Raw genomic sequence first — 16,823 nt, 5'->3', positions numbered from 1 at the left:
ACCAGAAGAGGAGGAACCCCATCGTCATCATCTTTATGATGAACAGCTCTGTGCCAATATAACTCAAGTTTACGTGGACGGCTGTGCCTTCCACCAGGCCTCGGACCATGATTTGGTCGCAGGAGTAGGTGTAGTATGGAATGCAGATACACCTATTGAAACCTTGAAGTATAGATTGGGTGCCAAAACCAACCAATATGCGGAGATTGTAACAGCCTTGGTCGCTGTAAAGTCTGCGGTACAGAAGGGGATCCCAAAACTGATTATCTGTACCAAAAGAATTCTTATCTTCAGTGCTGAGTAGAGGACGTCTTCCCTTTCACCTGATTTTGTGCTACAGCCTAATCGGATGGTGAGAATACAGAATTCTATTATCTTATCAGCTGGGGTTAGATAAATGAATCCTATTGTGGTTCAGGATAAGGAGAAGTGAAGCACCTGCGGTGATAAGCTATATTTTAGTTGCTGCTCCTGCTAATCAGGAATTATTATTATAAGGAATTATTTAGAGTGTAAGAATTAGTTTTACTCATTTATCTAGTAAGTGTGGTGTGATAATTATGTACTGAGTTTCATATATGTATTCAGATATTTTGTGAACAATAATTAGTTATTGCTGCTGGCTTATGAACTATATTTTTCTATTTTCATAATAAAAGTATTTCTCATTAGTCTTGGTCTCTATTCTTAGTATAAACTGGCAAAATAACAAACCTTGGGTAAGGAGATTATGGTTTTCCCTAGCATCTGACTAAAACGGGCATGTATTTGTTTATGTAACTGATTAGTCATCCATAAATCTTTCTATAGGCCTTAGTTCTTAGTTTTCCGCGGAGCCAGTAAGCCCTGTCTTTCTTCTCTGCGTTCGTTTTCTAAGTGCCTTCCTGCACCTTGGCTTCTTTTGTTGTTTTTACTTAGATCGGAGTCGCTGTGCTACGCGTCTACAGTCTTTGTTAATAATTTACTATCAGTTTCTTTTCGGCCGGGGGAACCCGGTTTTCGTCTGGCTGCCTGGTCTCGTGCGGCCACGGCCACTTTTTCTCCCTATGTCCCGGCCTGTTACCGGGTTTAAAAAGTGCACGCAGTGCGGTTGGGTGATTTCACTTACTGACCCGCACCGTTGGTGCATCCTCTGCTTGGATTTTGACCACCCTACCGACTCCTGCCCGTGGTGTGCCACTCTCCAGCCTCGGGCTCTTTGATGTCGGCAGGCCAATATTGCTGAACTTTTCGGTGCCATTGATCAGCAGGCTGCCAAGGCCTTGACCCCGGTCTTGCCCTCAGTCTCTACCTCGGTCTCGACCTCGAAGACCTCGACTCTCAGCAAGTCCCCCTCGGCCTCGAAGACCTTGGCTGCTCTGGCTGCTAAGGCTTCGGTCTCAGGTAAGTTTCCTCTTCCTCCATCAGGTTCAGCTACGCTACCTAAGAAGCCTTCCACGGATACTCTGGCATCCCAGGCAGTGAGTGCAGTTCTGCCAGCCTCTTCGAGACCTCCTCCAAAGCGTGCCTCCAAATTACGGGAATACTCTACCTCGAGGTCGCCCTCTTTGGAGTGCACTGCTGCACCAGTCATTGGTCTCAGTGCCAATGTTTGAGGATATGCTTAAGGCAATCTTGACCACGCAGCTCTCCTTAGTTCTGACCCAACTTGCTCCGGCCTCGACCCTGCTCCCTGCACACCAGCTTGAACGTCGCAGCGAGGTTCCCCGAGGCAAGCACCGACAGTCCTGCCGGTTGTCCTCGAGTGATTCTTCACCTCTCCGCTCGAGACAGGCATCCCCAGCCACCCGACCTCACTCGAGGCACCGCTGTAAGCATGCCTCGCCCTCGAGGCGCCGGTCTGCTAAACGTCCTCATGCCTCTCCTAAGCGGGTAGGTCTCCGGGCCCTCGAGGACAATCGAGGCATCAGCTCTTGCCGTGCCTGAGTCTCGGCCCAGCTGTCTTCCGTGCCTCCTCGGTCTCCGCGTCGAGGCGGATCGGGCTCGTGGACTCCCTCCTCGCAGCCGCGTCGGAAAGTATCTTCCTTCCTGGGCTCTCCAGGCCTTGTCCCCCGGTCTTCTGTCCCTCAGACCCCGGGGTCATCACACTCCGGGCGGATAGCCCGCAAGCATTCGTCGACGCCTCCCCGGTCTCTTAGCAGAGCTTCTTCGGCGTCCATGCTTATTGACACTAATGTGCCTGCGCAGTATTCGAGGGAGGCCTCTCCCTCTTTTTCAGCTGCCCCGAAGTTGAGATCCTCTTCTCCTCTGGAAGGGCACTCCTCAGCCAAGACTTCCTCCTTCATCAGGTTTGTGGTGGACATGGGAAAGGCCCTTCAGCTGGACCTCCAGTCTGAGTCCAGGTATACGCGGGAGTATTTGGAGGAGACGGAACTTCCTCATCCGCCGAGGGAGTCCCTGTGTCTCCCCTTGAATCCCGTCTTGAAGCAGACTTTCTTCCGCAATTTGGAGACACCTTACGCCATTCCAGCCATACCATCCAAGATGGAATCCCGCTATTGGATGGTCCCGTGCAAGGGATTTGAAAGGGCCCAGCTCTCCCACCAGTCCTTGGTGGTGGAGTCTTCCTTGAAGAAATCTAATCCCTCCAGGATCTATGCCGTTGTCCCGCCGGGCAGGGAGGGGCGTACTATGGATAAGTTCGGCTGGCGCCTATACCAGAATTCTATGATGGCGAAATGGGTCCTGATGGCATACCGGATCCTGCAAGGCACTCAAGCTCATTGGACGGCTCCTCAACTCTTCATATCATTTGATCCAAATCAGTTGGGGCGTCCTGTCTCCAAGCGCACCTTGTCCAACTGGTTAGCTGCTTATATTTCCTTCTGCTACGCTCAAGTGGTCTCCCGCTGCAGGGTCGGGTCACGGGGCATAAAGTCAGAGCGATGGCGGCGTCTGTCGCTTTCCTCAGGTCCACGCCTATTGAGGAGATCTTCAAGGCCGCCACTTGATCCTCGGTTCATAGCTTCACTTTGCACTACTGTCAGTTTTGCTTAATCTGTTCTCCTAAATTGCCAACTCTCCTGCTGTCCCTTTATGGTTAGCTTGGAGGTCACCTACATGTAGAGAATATGCTGCCTGCTTGTCCTGGGATAAAGCACAGTTACTTACCGTAACAGGTGTTATCCAGGGACAGCAGGCAGATAGTCTCGCAACCCACCTACCTCCCCTGGTTGGCTTCTTTGCTAGCTATCTGAACTGAGGACACGCTGAGGAGACGCGCCCCCTAGCTGAGCGGGAAGGCGCATGTGCACTGCAGCACGAGCAAACTTTAAGATCTTCAATCAAGTTTGCTTGAAAAGCTGTCCTCGACGGGGCTCCGTGGATGATGTCACCCACGTATAGAGAATATCTGCCTGCTGTCCCTGGATAACAACTGTTACGGTAAGTAACTGTGCTTTATAGCACAAAGAACCCAAAGTTAAGTTACCCAGTCCAACAAGAGATTGTTTTGGTTCTGGACTCGTATTACAGAGTAGTGGGGTGGGGTATTTGTAGACCCAGGTTCCATCCATTGACATTAGTACTGCAGGTACCGAAATGTATCAAGATGTAATTGTCACAAAACTAGGACTGCTAAAATCTCCCCCAGGACCTGGGTAACTTGACAGCTCTGTTAAGACAAACTTTTTTCCATTTTGCTTATTGCCCAGCAGATTTCTGTTACTCTTGAAGTCTCAAAACCTTCTTTTGCAGGTCTCCATTCATTTTCCCCTAATGTAATCCTATCCTCAGCATTGCACTGATGATCCTTGGCTGGGGCCTCGTGGCCTTCTGACATGGCATCGGCATTCCGTGGGCAGTGATACAAGGGGCATTCAATAATTTAGGAGGAATAGGTTGGGAATTACAGGCTGATTAGTCTGACCTCGGTAGTGAGTAAACTAATAGAAATGCTTCTTAAGTGACACGGTGCTGAATAGGCGACTGATAAATACACTGAATGTATGTGGTATGGGCCCCAAACTGGATTAAAAGCTAGTTAAGTGGATCTGAATCTCCTTTAGTGCCATTTAGATTTTTCTATATAAATGTAAATTCTATAGGAGAGGGGTTTAAACATATTCCAGAGTGACATACTTTGCTTTTTAGTGAATACCGTATTTTTCGATCCATAAGACACACTTTTTTCCCAAAAAAAGTGGGTGGAAATAAGGGTCATCTTATGTAGCAAATACCACAGCCCCCCCCCCCCTCCCCGTACCTGTTTTTAATCTCAGCGCCGTTTCTTCTTCAGCATCGGCTCAGCTAGCATTAGTGATCTTACCAGTATATATTTTTTTACGGAACACAGCGATCTTTAGGACCACGAAGAATCCTACTGTCTCAAAAGGAGACTGACAATGCTTCATGCTGGAACATGTTTGCCTGCAGCTCCCTCCCCTCAGGGTCCTGCCTCGATACTGGCAGGGGAGTGAAGCGCCAGCCGCCACAGCTGCATAATAATAATAATAATAATTTTAAAAAAAGGTCCCTGCTCCGGTGGCGGCTCAGCAACAGGAAGTTTAAAAAAAAACCCTGGCGGAACAGAGGGCTGATGCTCCCTCTCCACCGCTACCAGCTGTTGTTCTATGGTGGGGAAGCAAAGCGCCATACTACTACAACTGTTAAAAAAATATCCAAAACAACAAACTGCTAGCACCAAAAATATTGGGCCTTATCTTTGGCTCCCTCCCCTCAAGGCTCTGATTTGGTCCGGCGGGAGAGGGATGCACCTTACCGCCACAGCTGTTGAATAAAAACAGGTACGGGGGGGGGGGGGGGGGGGGAGAAGCCCTGCCTGCCTGCCAGTCACTAGGCCTGCCTGCTTTGTCCCGGCCTACCTCTAGACCACCAGAGGAGGGACAGGGTACAGAGCCTGGCAGAAAGGGGGGGGACTGGGTGCCGAGCTTGGTAAGGAGTGTGGGGTTGGGTGCAGAACCTGGCAGGGAGAATTTGGTTCAGAATGTTGTTTTTCTTGTTTTTCTCCTCTAAATCTAGGGTGTGTCTTATGGTCAGAAACGTCTTATGGAGCGAAAAATACAATATTTTTATTTTAAAAAGGCTAACTGGTGGCAATTCTGTATAAAGTGGTGCCTAAATTAAGGAGCCACAAAGGGATGCGCTTTGCAACATGTGGCTTAAACAATACTACAATACTAGCGCAAATCCAATTCGGTGCGCTGAAAGCTAGGTGTAACCACTTAATACCAGTTCAATGGCTGGCGTAAGTCAGTTGCATGCGCCTTGCAATGTGTACAGCTGATAGTATTTTCAAGTTGTACACCTTGCTAGTTGGAACACCTATGGCATGCCCATTCTCCGCCTGCAGGTTCAGCTTACTTGTGATTATCCACTAAGCAACATAGGCACCAAGTTTATAAATGGCGTCTCGCATTTGTGTGTACACATAGGTGTAGCTATTCTATAAACAGCATGCAAATTGGTACCTAATGTTAAGCCAGTGTTCTTCAAGTTTTATTAAAAATGTGATACAATCGCTTATCAGGATTTCTAAGCGAATTACAATAAAAATAATTTGGGGACTAAAATTAATATAAACTTTAAAATAAGGACAACAAAACTAAACAGAGACATTTGACTAACGGGAAACGGATGGTATGATGGAATGAAATACAATTGTAAAAGTAAAAAGAGGACATTTAGGGTGAGAACAAGAGGCTCAGGGTTAAAAAGATGCTTTCTTAAGAGATTTTGGGCAAAGTCTAGTCTTGAATGTGGTCACAATGTGAAAGCTTCTTTAAACAAAGGAGCGACAACATAGAATATGTCCTGGAGTTTGGTGTTAATTATTCTTAAAGATGGAATAATTCATAGTCCGAGATCCTTTGATTTAAGTGTATGGGAGGGCTCATCGGGAATGAGAAGTTTATCAATTCACTTTTCCATCATGGGGGTTTTCTGTTGCTATTTACCTTTCTAGCCAATCAAGGACAGAAAGGGGGAAGTGGATGGCAGAAGAGCCTTGCCTCCTTGAGAATACCCCAATGAAAAGGTGGGCTGGTGGGAATGGATATCATTCACTCATGCTAATTAGCAGTGTGTTAGATTTGCATGGAAAGATGTATGGAGACTCTCCTTCAGCTCATTTGAATCCAAAGTAGTCCCAACTTAAAAATTAATGAAGACTACTGCATTAGGTGCACCTTATAGAATTGCATTTTAAGTGCCTTACAAAAAAATAAAGTGACGGAAGATTATTTTTCCTGAACCCAGATAAGCTAGTATGTTAAGGAAGGAAGGACAAGTTTCTAATAGAAATTTATTTGTGATTTCTCTCTCTCTGCATGTATGTGTGTGTGTGCTATCTGAAATTTGAATTTTCCATCGTATAACAAGTAGCTTTAATTTAAGTAATGCTGTTTGTGAGAAGGGCAAGCTTCCAGCTAAGCTGGTTTTTTAAAAAACCTTTATATATAAAAGAGCAGGAAGAAAATTCTATATTCATTTTTGTTTGGACATGTGAACCATGATTCACATCTAGGTCTGTATAAAGATTAAACTTTTATTTAGAATAATAAACTTACAAACTTTTCTTTTTTGCTTAGTTCAAATGTCATTTGAAGCCAATTGTAAAGCACACCGGAGCCACTGGAGCTTTGAAAATAACACAGCCATCCACAGTTCCATTTGGTGCACAAGCTTGAAGAAAACCGGCAGAGATGCATTGGTGTTCAAAGCATCATAGATAAATCCTTAAGCAGCTCAAAGCATAGTTCTTCAAAACTCCTGAACGTGCTGTCTGATAAATTACCTCTTCTGGATATGAGTTTCACAGCACAGGGTGCCTTTTTTTTTTTTTTTTTTTTGTTTAACATTAACTTTCCATGAAGGCCAGTAAGCCTGCAGTCTGAATATGACCAGGTCTGGGCATTGGATTTTAATTATGTTCTTAACCTGAAGAGAGTCTAGCCGGGTGAAAGGAAAATTGTTTTATCACTGGATAAATGAGACAAAAATGATGTTGAAAGCACTGAACTATTTGTGTTTGTGTGTGTTCCACAAAGCGGATTACCTGAGCATCATTTGTAACTAAGGATGAATAATTAAATTTATCTGCCCATTTAAGAATACAAATATGTATATACACCTAACCAAAATAATAATAATAAAAAAAAAATACCATCATGGGAGATATCATAAATGGTGATCTAGTTAAATTTTACCTTGCGATAGAAGGCTTTTCAGTACACATCTCCCTCGTTATTCACGGGGGATAGGGGCAGAGCCGGACTGCGAATAGGGAAATACCGCAAATATCTGGCTCTGACCCCCCCCCCCGCCTCCCCCCCCGCCTTCCTCCAGCATCCTGGTTTTACCTGGTGGTTTCAAGACTATGGCAGGAACTCACGGCAGCCATTTCCTATTGGCGATCTACACGGGGCAGGAGCGTAGGAAGATCGTTCCTGCCCCGAAAGCCTGCTAGACCACCAGGTAAGGCCGGGATGCCGGGGGGAAGGCAAAAATATGGGGTTTTTTTTTCTCCTTCCCCACAAAAAAATCACGATTATGTGAAATCACGAGTGCGGAAACCGCAAATGGGGAGGGGGAAGTGTAGTGGACTAGTTTTAACCCAATACACATGACACTGACTGACTTCCTGCTTTTCATCTGTTAAGCTTTAGTGCCTACAGGATGTGCCTCTCAAGGTGAGAGGTACATACTGTAGATAATCAGCCATCTCCTCTCCATGCATCTTCCCTGCTGGCACCACTCACTGGTGGCTCAGAGCCTGATTGGAGGGCCTTTGTGCATGCATGACTTTGACGTGATGACGTTGCGCATGCACGTGACATCACATTGACGTTTGTGCACTTCCGGGTGCCTCGAGCAGTAGCCACTACGTTTAGTGTGCCACTGCTCGACAGTTTGCAGGACTCTGCTCTAAGGTCTTTTACAGAAATGACAGGAATTCTAAAATTCCTCCAGGACTTACTCAGCAATGACAAGGCATTTGCCATATGTTCTCCAACATGCTTAATTTGTTCCATTTAGATATTATCGAGGTCTGCTATTTTTGGTTTCATGCCAGTCTGGAGAATAGCCATTGTGAATGTTTTTAGGATTTATTAATATAGGTATTGCTGTCGACTGAGATGAGCTTTTAGTCATCTTCAAAATCAACTGGGAGGCTACTAGGGGTTTGATGTAATATAAGGGGTTTAGATTTTAGGGTTTAACTGATAAACACTGATAAAATATCTCTAATGCAAATTTTTTTAAAAATGGGTGCTACTTGGATAAGCACTAGAAAAATACCACTTCTCATAGTACTCTCTCCTTGACTCATTAGTTTCATAAATATAAGTATTTGGTTCAACCACAGTACCCAGCAATAGTATCTAATACAAGAAGAAGCTGAAACACAGATTTGTGTGTATTCACAAAGAACCCCTAATTATCTGAGAAGACAAGCGCCAAAATTCACAGTTTGGAATCATCTAAAAATAGAAAATCTGAAATGTAGTATTTTGCTTTTTATAGCTTGGTGCTTTCCAGGTTGCTTTGAGCATCATATTGGTATTTTCCAGGATTTTTTTTTTTTTAACTGACAGGAATCTAGGTTTTTTTTTTTTTTAACTGACAGGAATCTAGGTTTTTGGTTTTTATGTTTGTTTGTTTTTTTACTGACAAAGGAATGTAGTTCATACTTCTGTTTTACAACTTATACAGATGTGTAGTTTCTGATATCAGGATATACAGTATAGTTGGTTTTACAATCTCAGAGAATTCTCTCTCACAGGTATTCATGAACTGGCCATAGTCCTTAGTTAATGACTTAATCTGTTACAACTTTGCCAGACTACCTTTTTAAAATAAAATTGGCAGAAAAGTATGGTTGGGCTTATGGCTGCATTTAGCCAAATACTGATGGGTCAGTTTTGAAAGTGTAGGATCGGATCTGGGATGGTTTTGTTATGGGTACTGACCAGCTTATTGCTGGTAAGAGTTAAGGTCAAAATTTTATTCCCTCACACAGGTGGTAATTAAAAGATCTGGGTTGATTGTAGTTGTGCATTAGGCTGAGGTATACCTATCCAGGTTTCCACTAGCTCACGTTTGATGGTGATATCATCCTATATCAAAAACACACAGTGGCAGCTGAAGTTGCTGAGGATAAATCTTGATCATTGTTGGTGAGGCGATTGCTAAAAAGCAATACATTCTTTTCGTAAGTTGAAAAAAAAAAAAAAGCAAATGTAATTCTACCTAAATTGATTATATCAATGTTCTTGTTTTCAAGAGAGTGATATGTTCATCCTGGTACCAGATTTGATAAATAGGGCATATCCATATTGTTTTGAGGCCTTTCAATGACCAGTAAAAGGGGACAATTACTGTTATGTTATCTGTGTTTTCTGTAGACATAGAACTTGACAGGCTTATCAATGTGCAGAGTGGCAGTTATGTCTTGTCTTTGAAAGTCCTGTGATAATGATGAATAGAATTGTGAGTTCTAGCACGAACACTGCAAATATTAATGACATTATGACCATTTTGCTCACCAGTCATTTTTAATAGATGATGACATTTACATTTATATTCTAGTGCAATAGGGAACATCGGTCTTGACCAATGGATTTTAGCCCTCCTTGACTGTGAAGTATGTAGAGAACCTTATTTTTTATATTCTTCTGCTCCACCTCTCCTCACTCTAGGCTGTGCTGGATCTCCTCAGTCTTTCTCTCTACACACAAAGTTGTAGGAGCTTGTCTCTTCTGTTCAAGTTTAGTATCTAATTATTTGGGTTTTTAATCTAATCACAAGGCTTTTTGTGCTGCAGAGGCTCTTGGTTCCCTGAGATATATTTGGCTACGAGAAGACAGACTCAGGTTAGAGATCTATATCCCACAGACACTTGCTTTGCTGGATTTCTATGTGACCAGCCTACTTCAGCAGTTTGGAGGCTCGGGGACTGTTCCCTTGGGATCAGGCTTGCTCCACATCTTGTCCACAGTAGGTATGAGCACAGGCTGTTTCGCTCCCATGGCAGTTTTGATCCTGGATCAAGGCCAGTTGAATTCCTCCTCCCACAATGTCGTGCAGGCTTCGATGGGGGTCTGAGGGTCCCCTTTCACAAGGGGTCTAGACGGTAGTCCGAAGAAACAAGCCATTTGCATGTTTTATGAGCAGTACTAAGGTGCATGTGACATGCTTCCCTTTGCATTCAGATATTACCAAGATGCTCACAAATAATTGGGAGGTCTCTGTGTGACCCATACGGTAGCCAGAGCTATGGCAAAGCTCTATCCATAGACAACTAATTCCAGCAGCTATTTAATAGGCCGAAGGTAGATTCCTTGGTGGCGCAAGTTACAAAATGTACTTCCCTTTCTTTTGAAGGTGGAGTGATACTGAAGGATGCTCAGGACTGCAGACTGCATTTTGTCATTAAATGGCAGTTTGAGGCCATGGTGCTCAATTTGAAAACTGCAGCAGCAGCCTCATATGTCGTCCAGGTATGCCACGATAAACTTAGCTGGGTTACAGAATCGGACCTCAGTGCAAACCCCCAATTTCTACTAGCAGGGGAATATGTAGTGGATGCTCTTTATGTCCTCTTTTATGGTCTTGAGCAAGGTCTTATCTGCATATTCCCATCTTCCCGACTCACAGGAAGTTCTTGAGATTCCATATTCTGGAGCAGCATTTCCAGTTCTCTGCTCTCCCGTTTGGTCTGGCGACAGCAACACACACCTTTACCAAAGTAATGGTCATTGTGGAAGCGCACCTCAAAGCAGGGGTACAGGTGCATCCTTACTTAGATGATTGGCTGATAAAGAGCACCGTCCCTTGCCAAGGGGCTCACAGTGGTGGTCCTACAAGATCTGGGCTGGGTGATAAACTTCAGGAAGAGTCACTTGGACCCAGCACAGTCCCTGGAATACTTGGGGGTCCTGTTTGACACAGAGCAAAACCGAGTGTTCCTGCCGGAAGTGTGCAGAGTGAAACTCGTGGCAGATCATGGAGATGTGTCATGGTGTCTCTGACGGCATGGCATTATCTTCAGCAACTGGGGTCTATTGTGGTGATGATAAAGATGGTGCCCTAGGTGAAAGCATATTTGCATCCTCTCTGGGAGGCATTGCTGTCTGGGTGGTCCTCTCAGTCAGATGCTTTGGATCTCCCTCTGCCTTGGACATGTGCAGCCTTGAACAGCTTGAGCTGGTGATTGAAGCCACAGTCCCTGTCCCGAGGTGTACCTCTGCATATCCCCTCATGTGTGATCTTGACAACAGAAGCCAGCTTGGGGAGCCCACTGCAATGGGCACGCACTGTAGGGCCGATGGTTGCCTTCACAGTGGAGTTGCTCCATAAATCACTTAGAATTGAAAGCAATACGCTTAGCCCTTCGACATGGAGGCATCAGGAGCGCATCATTGAGATTGGAAGCCCTACTTATTGGCTCTCCCAGCAGCCCATGTAGCAGGTGTGGACAATTGTACAGGTAGACTTTCTAAGTCAGCAGATACTGAATCCTGGCAAGTTGTCTCTATTTCAGGAGGCCTTCGACAACATAAAGCATTGGGGGCACCCTATGTTTGATCTTAAGACATTAGCCAGCAAGGTACAAGCCCAGAAACGAAGGCCTGGATGCTCTGGGTCAGCCTTGGCCTCAGTTAGAACTCCTGTGTGTTCCCTCTTTGGCCAATGAAACCAAGAGTCCTATGAAGAATAAGTTCCCACCCGCCGTGGTCTTATGGCTTTGCTCTTGAGCACATGGAGTCAGTGTGCAAAGGCTATCCCAACATGGTCATAGCCACACTGCTGAGAGCAAAGAAGCAGTCTACAGTAGCAGCCTATGCAAAGGCCTGGGAGTGTTTCCAGATCTGGTGCAGTTGGAGGTACCAAGACTCCAATTCCATTTGTGTTAACTTCAAGATGGTCTCGAAGAAGGTCTTGAAAGGGGCTCTTTCAAAATGCAGATTGTGGGTCTCTCCTGCTTCAGGGGGCATTCAAGTAATCAAATGCTGGCTTCATATCCAGATATGGCCAGATTTTTTAAAGGAGCCTTATGCCTTCGCCCCCCCCCCCCCCCCGTTACGCCAGCCTTTTCTGATATGGAGCCTTAACTTGGTCCTACGAGTACTTGCTAGAGCTTAGTACAAACTTCTGGAAGAGGTCTCTCTGATGGGCCAGAGGTCAAAACCATGTTTTTAGTAGCAGTGGCTTCAGCCAGAAGGGTGTTGGAATTACAAGCTATGTCCTGCAGAGAGCTTTTTATCAGAATCTTGGACACTGAAGGTAGTTTTGAGTTTACACATAACCAGGAAGTGTGTCTCCCGGCCTTTTCGCCCACTGGATCAAGGAAGGAAGATAAGATTCTGAAATCCCTGGATGTTCAGAAAGTTCTCCTTCAGTACGTGGAAGTAACAAATAAGTTTTGACTTTCCAATCATCTCTTCATGCTCCTGGGGGCTGCACAAAATGGCAGGCCGGCATCTAAGGCAACCAGTTCCAGATGGATTCAGGTGGCCGATTTCTTCAACTTATATTGTGAGCGGAAAGCAGTCTCCCATGGTATTGAAAGCATACTCCACAAAGGGTGTTGTATCATCCTGGGTGGAGGTGAGATCAATCTTGCCTAAAGAAATTTGTAGGGCAGCCTTGTGGTCTACCCTTCATACTTTAACAAAATTTTATAGGGTGGGTGTCGCAGCCAGAAGAGATTCTGGGTTTGGCTCTGCTGTACTGCCAGCAGGCTTACCTGTCCTGCCTTAAGATCCAGGGACTTGTCTGGTACATTCTGTTGGTCAAGACTGATGTTCCTATTGCACTAGAAGGGAAGATTAGGTACTTACCTTGGCAAGCTTCTTTCTAGTAGATAGGAACATTAGTCTTGATGCCCACCCTGTTAGTTGGTTAGCCTTGTTTCCATCTGACATGCCTATATGGTCAGGTGTCTCGTTTACCTCCACTGTCTAGCACATTTGGGGAGGAGAAGAGATTTAATTCCTATAGAATAACAATTAGAAGTGTTAAATTGTAGAACAGTTGATATAGGTTGCACATAGGTAGGTAGCATGCTGGGATCCACCTTGTTATGCGTTACAATGAGTTACATGTGTTTATACTGTATTTCATAATATATTTTTGAGCAGAACAGACTTGTTTTGTTAGGCAGAATCCAGTAGCAATGATATAAAAAAAAAAGAAACCCAGTATGCGTGGATAACAACTCATTGCTACTGTGTTTTCTGCTGGTGATGATAATTGTATTGTTTTGTACTGTTCATAGCCGCTTTTGTTTGCCTTTGTATGCCCGGTGTTACTCTGTTTGACCTCAATAAATATGATTTTTTAAAAAGGGAGAATCCCTGTGTCCCTTTTCTCTTTTGTATACACACTAGGGCTGACTAGTGGCTTTGATACAGACTGAGGAGGTCCAGCAGCCCAGAGTGAGGGGAGGCGGAGCAAAAGAATATGTAAATGAGGCTCTCTACACATTTTGCAGTCAAGGAGGGCTAAAACCCATTGGTCAAGACTAATGTTGCTATCTACTGGAAAGAAGATTATCAAGGTACAGAAAGTACCTAGTCTTCCCTTATTCACTATGCTCAAATAATGGGAGCTTGGCAAGTAATAAAAATATTAAAAATTCAAATACAATATGTTATGTTTTAATGAGTAACCCAGCAATACCCTGAATCAGCATATTTTCTCTATGGACTTCAATTGCGGAAAGAAATAGTTTAAACATGACAGATTTTTAGTACAGGTATATAAATTTTTCATTTGAGCATTGCTGGATAACTAAAGCCATATTTTAATATTTAGGGACAGTGTAAACTTAAATACCAGGGACAATTGTGTATCTCAGGGAAAAAATGTGAAACAACAAAGGAAATATTATTTTTCCATTTATCCATAAGAACTCTTTTATTATCATGATAGTAGAGAAGAAATACATATTAATTTTGTTTTTAGTTTTGTTTGGTTTTTTTCTCAGGAACAAATTATGATAATATTTCTTTCAACTGAAGATTCTCTGCTCATGTTCTGAGATGTGGGAAAACCCTTCAGTGAAATCTACTCTTAATGGAGGACTTTGTGGACTTGGACTCATTGTCTTTTCAGGCTTCTGCAAGGGGATTTAAAAATCTGTACAGTATTCTGATTGTAAGAGAGGCCAAGTCCATGGCCTAATCTGTGGGAAAAGAATAGCTCCCCTTTGGTGCTGTAATAGATAATTAGATCTTTTTACCTGATAGCATTTGAGACCTAGTAACAAATGAGACCTTTGATGGTTATTGTATAAAAAATATAATGTATTTCTAGCTTGTGTAACTCATCATTTTTCCAATTACAGTTAAAGTTTCTGTAGTTTTGTAAATACTTTTGAAATAAAGCCATCATTTTAATTCTTTGTGGCTTCCATTTTCTAGTCTTTATTAATATCCTTAAGAGTAGATATATGTTTAGAGAAAGAATGGCTTTGAAATTCAGTATATTAAATCCAAATAACCATAAACATTCCTCACTGCAATGCAGAACCTGGTGTCCACTTATTAATGATATCTACTTCCCTTGCATTTTAACTTGGGGGACTATGATAAAATGAAGAAACTAAAAGGAGGTAACACTCCCCCCTCAATATTTGTGGGGATTAGGGGCAGATCCAGCCTGCAAATATTTAAAGCTTTTAGGGCTGACTCTGGCCCACCCCCGCCTCCCAGACTTCTATACAGCTTGCCTGGTGGTCTAGCGGTGAAGCGGAGCAGCAGCACTCTTCCTACGCTGCTGCCCTGCTTCACTGCTAGACCGCCAAGTTGTATAGAGCAGGAGGGAGGCAGGGGTGGTTCCGGGTTTAAAAAAACTCACGAATAACCAGGGAGATTTTTCTGGTTATTTACACATGTAAATAATGTGTGGTTAACCACACACAGTCTATTGCATACTTGGCGTTAGCTTTCAATAGAGCTTCAGCATGTCCCAAGCACACTCCGGGGATACTTTATCTCTATTTACAAAAGAGTGCTGCATTTAGGATAAGGAGTTTATCATTTTTATTGGCATCACCGCTCATTAAACAGAAGGGATTTTGTTATGAGTCACATGTGAAAGGTGCCGTAGAAAACATCAAAGAACAGCCATTCTAAATAAAATGAACTATTCCACAGAGCAGGCAGGGTCAGGACTGGCTGTGATTAGAAGAGCTGTTAAAAGGGAAAAAACTAAGCCTCAGGAGTTACTACAAGTTCCTCCCAAGCCTTTTAAAAGAAAGAAACTCGAAGGTGACAAATCGCAGAAGCTATCCAACAAGTCTAAAAAGAGAAGCACCCATTTTAGGAAGCATAATATGTTCTGAAAAATACCGTGGCTTTTGTACACTATGGCTCTGATGAATGATAGAGATGTTTAAATACCTGTGTGACATAAATGCAAATGAATCATTTCATTTGAAAGGAAGCTCCGAAATGAGAGAGCATAGGATGAAGTTAAAAGGTGATAGGCTTAAGAGTAAGCTAAGGAAATACTTTTTTTACAGAAAGGGTAGTAGATTTTATGGAACAGTCTCCCAGAAGAAGTGGAGACAGAAACTGTGTCTGAATTCAAGAAGGCATGGGATAGGTACATGGGATCTCTTAGAGATAAGAAGAGATGATTACCACAGATGGGCAGACGTGATAGACCATTTGGCCTTTATCTGCCCTCGTGTTTCTATGGATAAGAAGGCCCTGGAAGCAGAGTTAAGAGCACAGACAAAAGGAAGTGCAACTAGCGACTGGGAAAAGATGTTTAGAAAAGTAAAATCACCAGACAACAAAGGAAGGGAAAATTAATTTTATTTTCAATTTGATTGAAATGTGTCACTTTTGAGAATTTATATCTGCTGTGTATATTGTATGTACATGAAAAATGAATGGAAGAAATTGCATTACAATTAGTAATGGGGAAGGGTCTGGGGCGGAGCTTGGGTGGTCGGTTGTTGGGGGTACTCAGTTGATATTTGTTAGACTTAGGGGGTACTTGTCTTGAAGAAGTTGAGAAACACTGCTCTAGAGCTCATGACTGCCATTTTGAAATCCACAGCGCAACCAGGATGGGAATTGTTTCAGGCACTGCCTCAGCCCCTGTTTTGACCAGCTAAATTTATGTGTCAGCAGGTTTAAAAACAAGGATAATAAGGGTTCAAATCCTACTGCTGCTGCTCATAATGAACATAAGAGTTGCCATACTGGAAGAGACCGACGATACTGTTTCCACTGTGGCCAACCCAGGTCACAAGTACTTGGCAAGATCCCAAGGAGAAAAACGGATTTTATGCTTTTTATCCTAGAAATAAGCAGTGGATTTCTCCCCAACCATTGTAATAATGGCTTATGGATTTCTTTTAGGAAATTGGATAATCTTTTAAAAAATCCTGCTAAGCTAACTGCTTTCACTACATTCTCTGGCAATGAATTCCAGAGTTTAATTACCCATTGAATGAATAAATATTTTTTCCAATTTGTTATAGTAGTTTCATTGCATGCCCCCTGGGCCTAGTATTTTTGGAAAGAGTAAACCAGCGATTCACATTACCCTTTCCACTCCACTCGGTATTTTACAAACCTCTAGCATATCACCTCTGAGCCATCTCTTCTCCAAGCTGAAGAGCCCTAGCCGCTTTAGCCTTTTCTGTACCTTTTCCAATTCCATTATATTTTTTTTGAAATGCATATAATATTTGAGGTGCAGTCACACCATAGAGCGATACAAAGGCATGATAACATTTTCATCTTTGTTTTCCATTCTTTTCCTGAGGTAATGGCTTCAAGATACCCTCAACGCTGACACCTAGATCCTGTTCCTGGGCATTGACTCCTAACGTAGAACCT

The 16,823-nt window shown here is 43.4% G+C and overlaps 1 protein-coding gene across 5 annotated transcripts in view; it reads left to right on the top strand.

Annotated features, from left to right (window-relative positions):
- The window catches only part of MTFR2 (mitochondrial fission regulator 2), an 89,466-nt gene extending 75,098 nt beyond the window's left edge, over positions 1–14,368 (top strand). For 3 of the 5 annotated variants that reach the window (XM_033938306.1, XM_033938308.1, XM_033938310.1), the window contains one exon: positions 6,549–14,368. In XM_033938306.1, coding sequence (XP_033794197.1) covers positions 6,549–6,647 — 99 coding nt within the window. In that variant the 3' untranslated portion in view covers positions 6,648–14,368. The remainder of the gene's footprint in view (positions 1–6,548) is intronic. The other 2 variants (XR_004538825.1, XM_033938309.1) reach the window with 2 other exon arrangements.
- The last annotated feature ends 2,455 nt before the right edge of the window (positions 14,369–16,823 follow it).

This window comes from Geotrypetes seraphini, chromosome 3, assembly GCF_902459505.1.
Source record: "Geotrypetes seraphini chromosome 3, aGeoSer1.1, whole genome shotgun sequence".
NCBI classification, from domain to species: Eukaryota; Metazoa; Chordata; class Amphibia; order Gymnophiona; family Dermophiidae; genus Geotrypetes; species Geotrypetes seraphini.
Note: the sequence above shows the minus strand (reverse complement) of the source record. Positions and strands in the feature narration are given on the sequence as shown.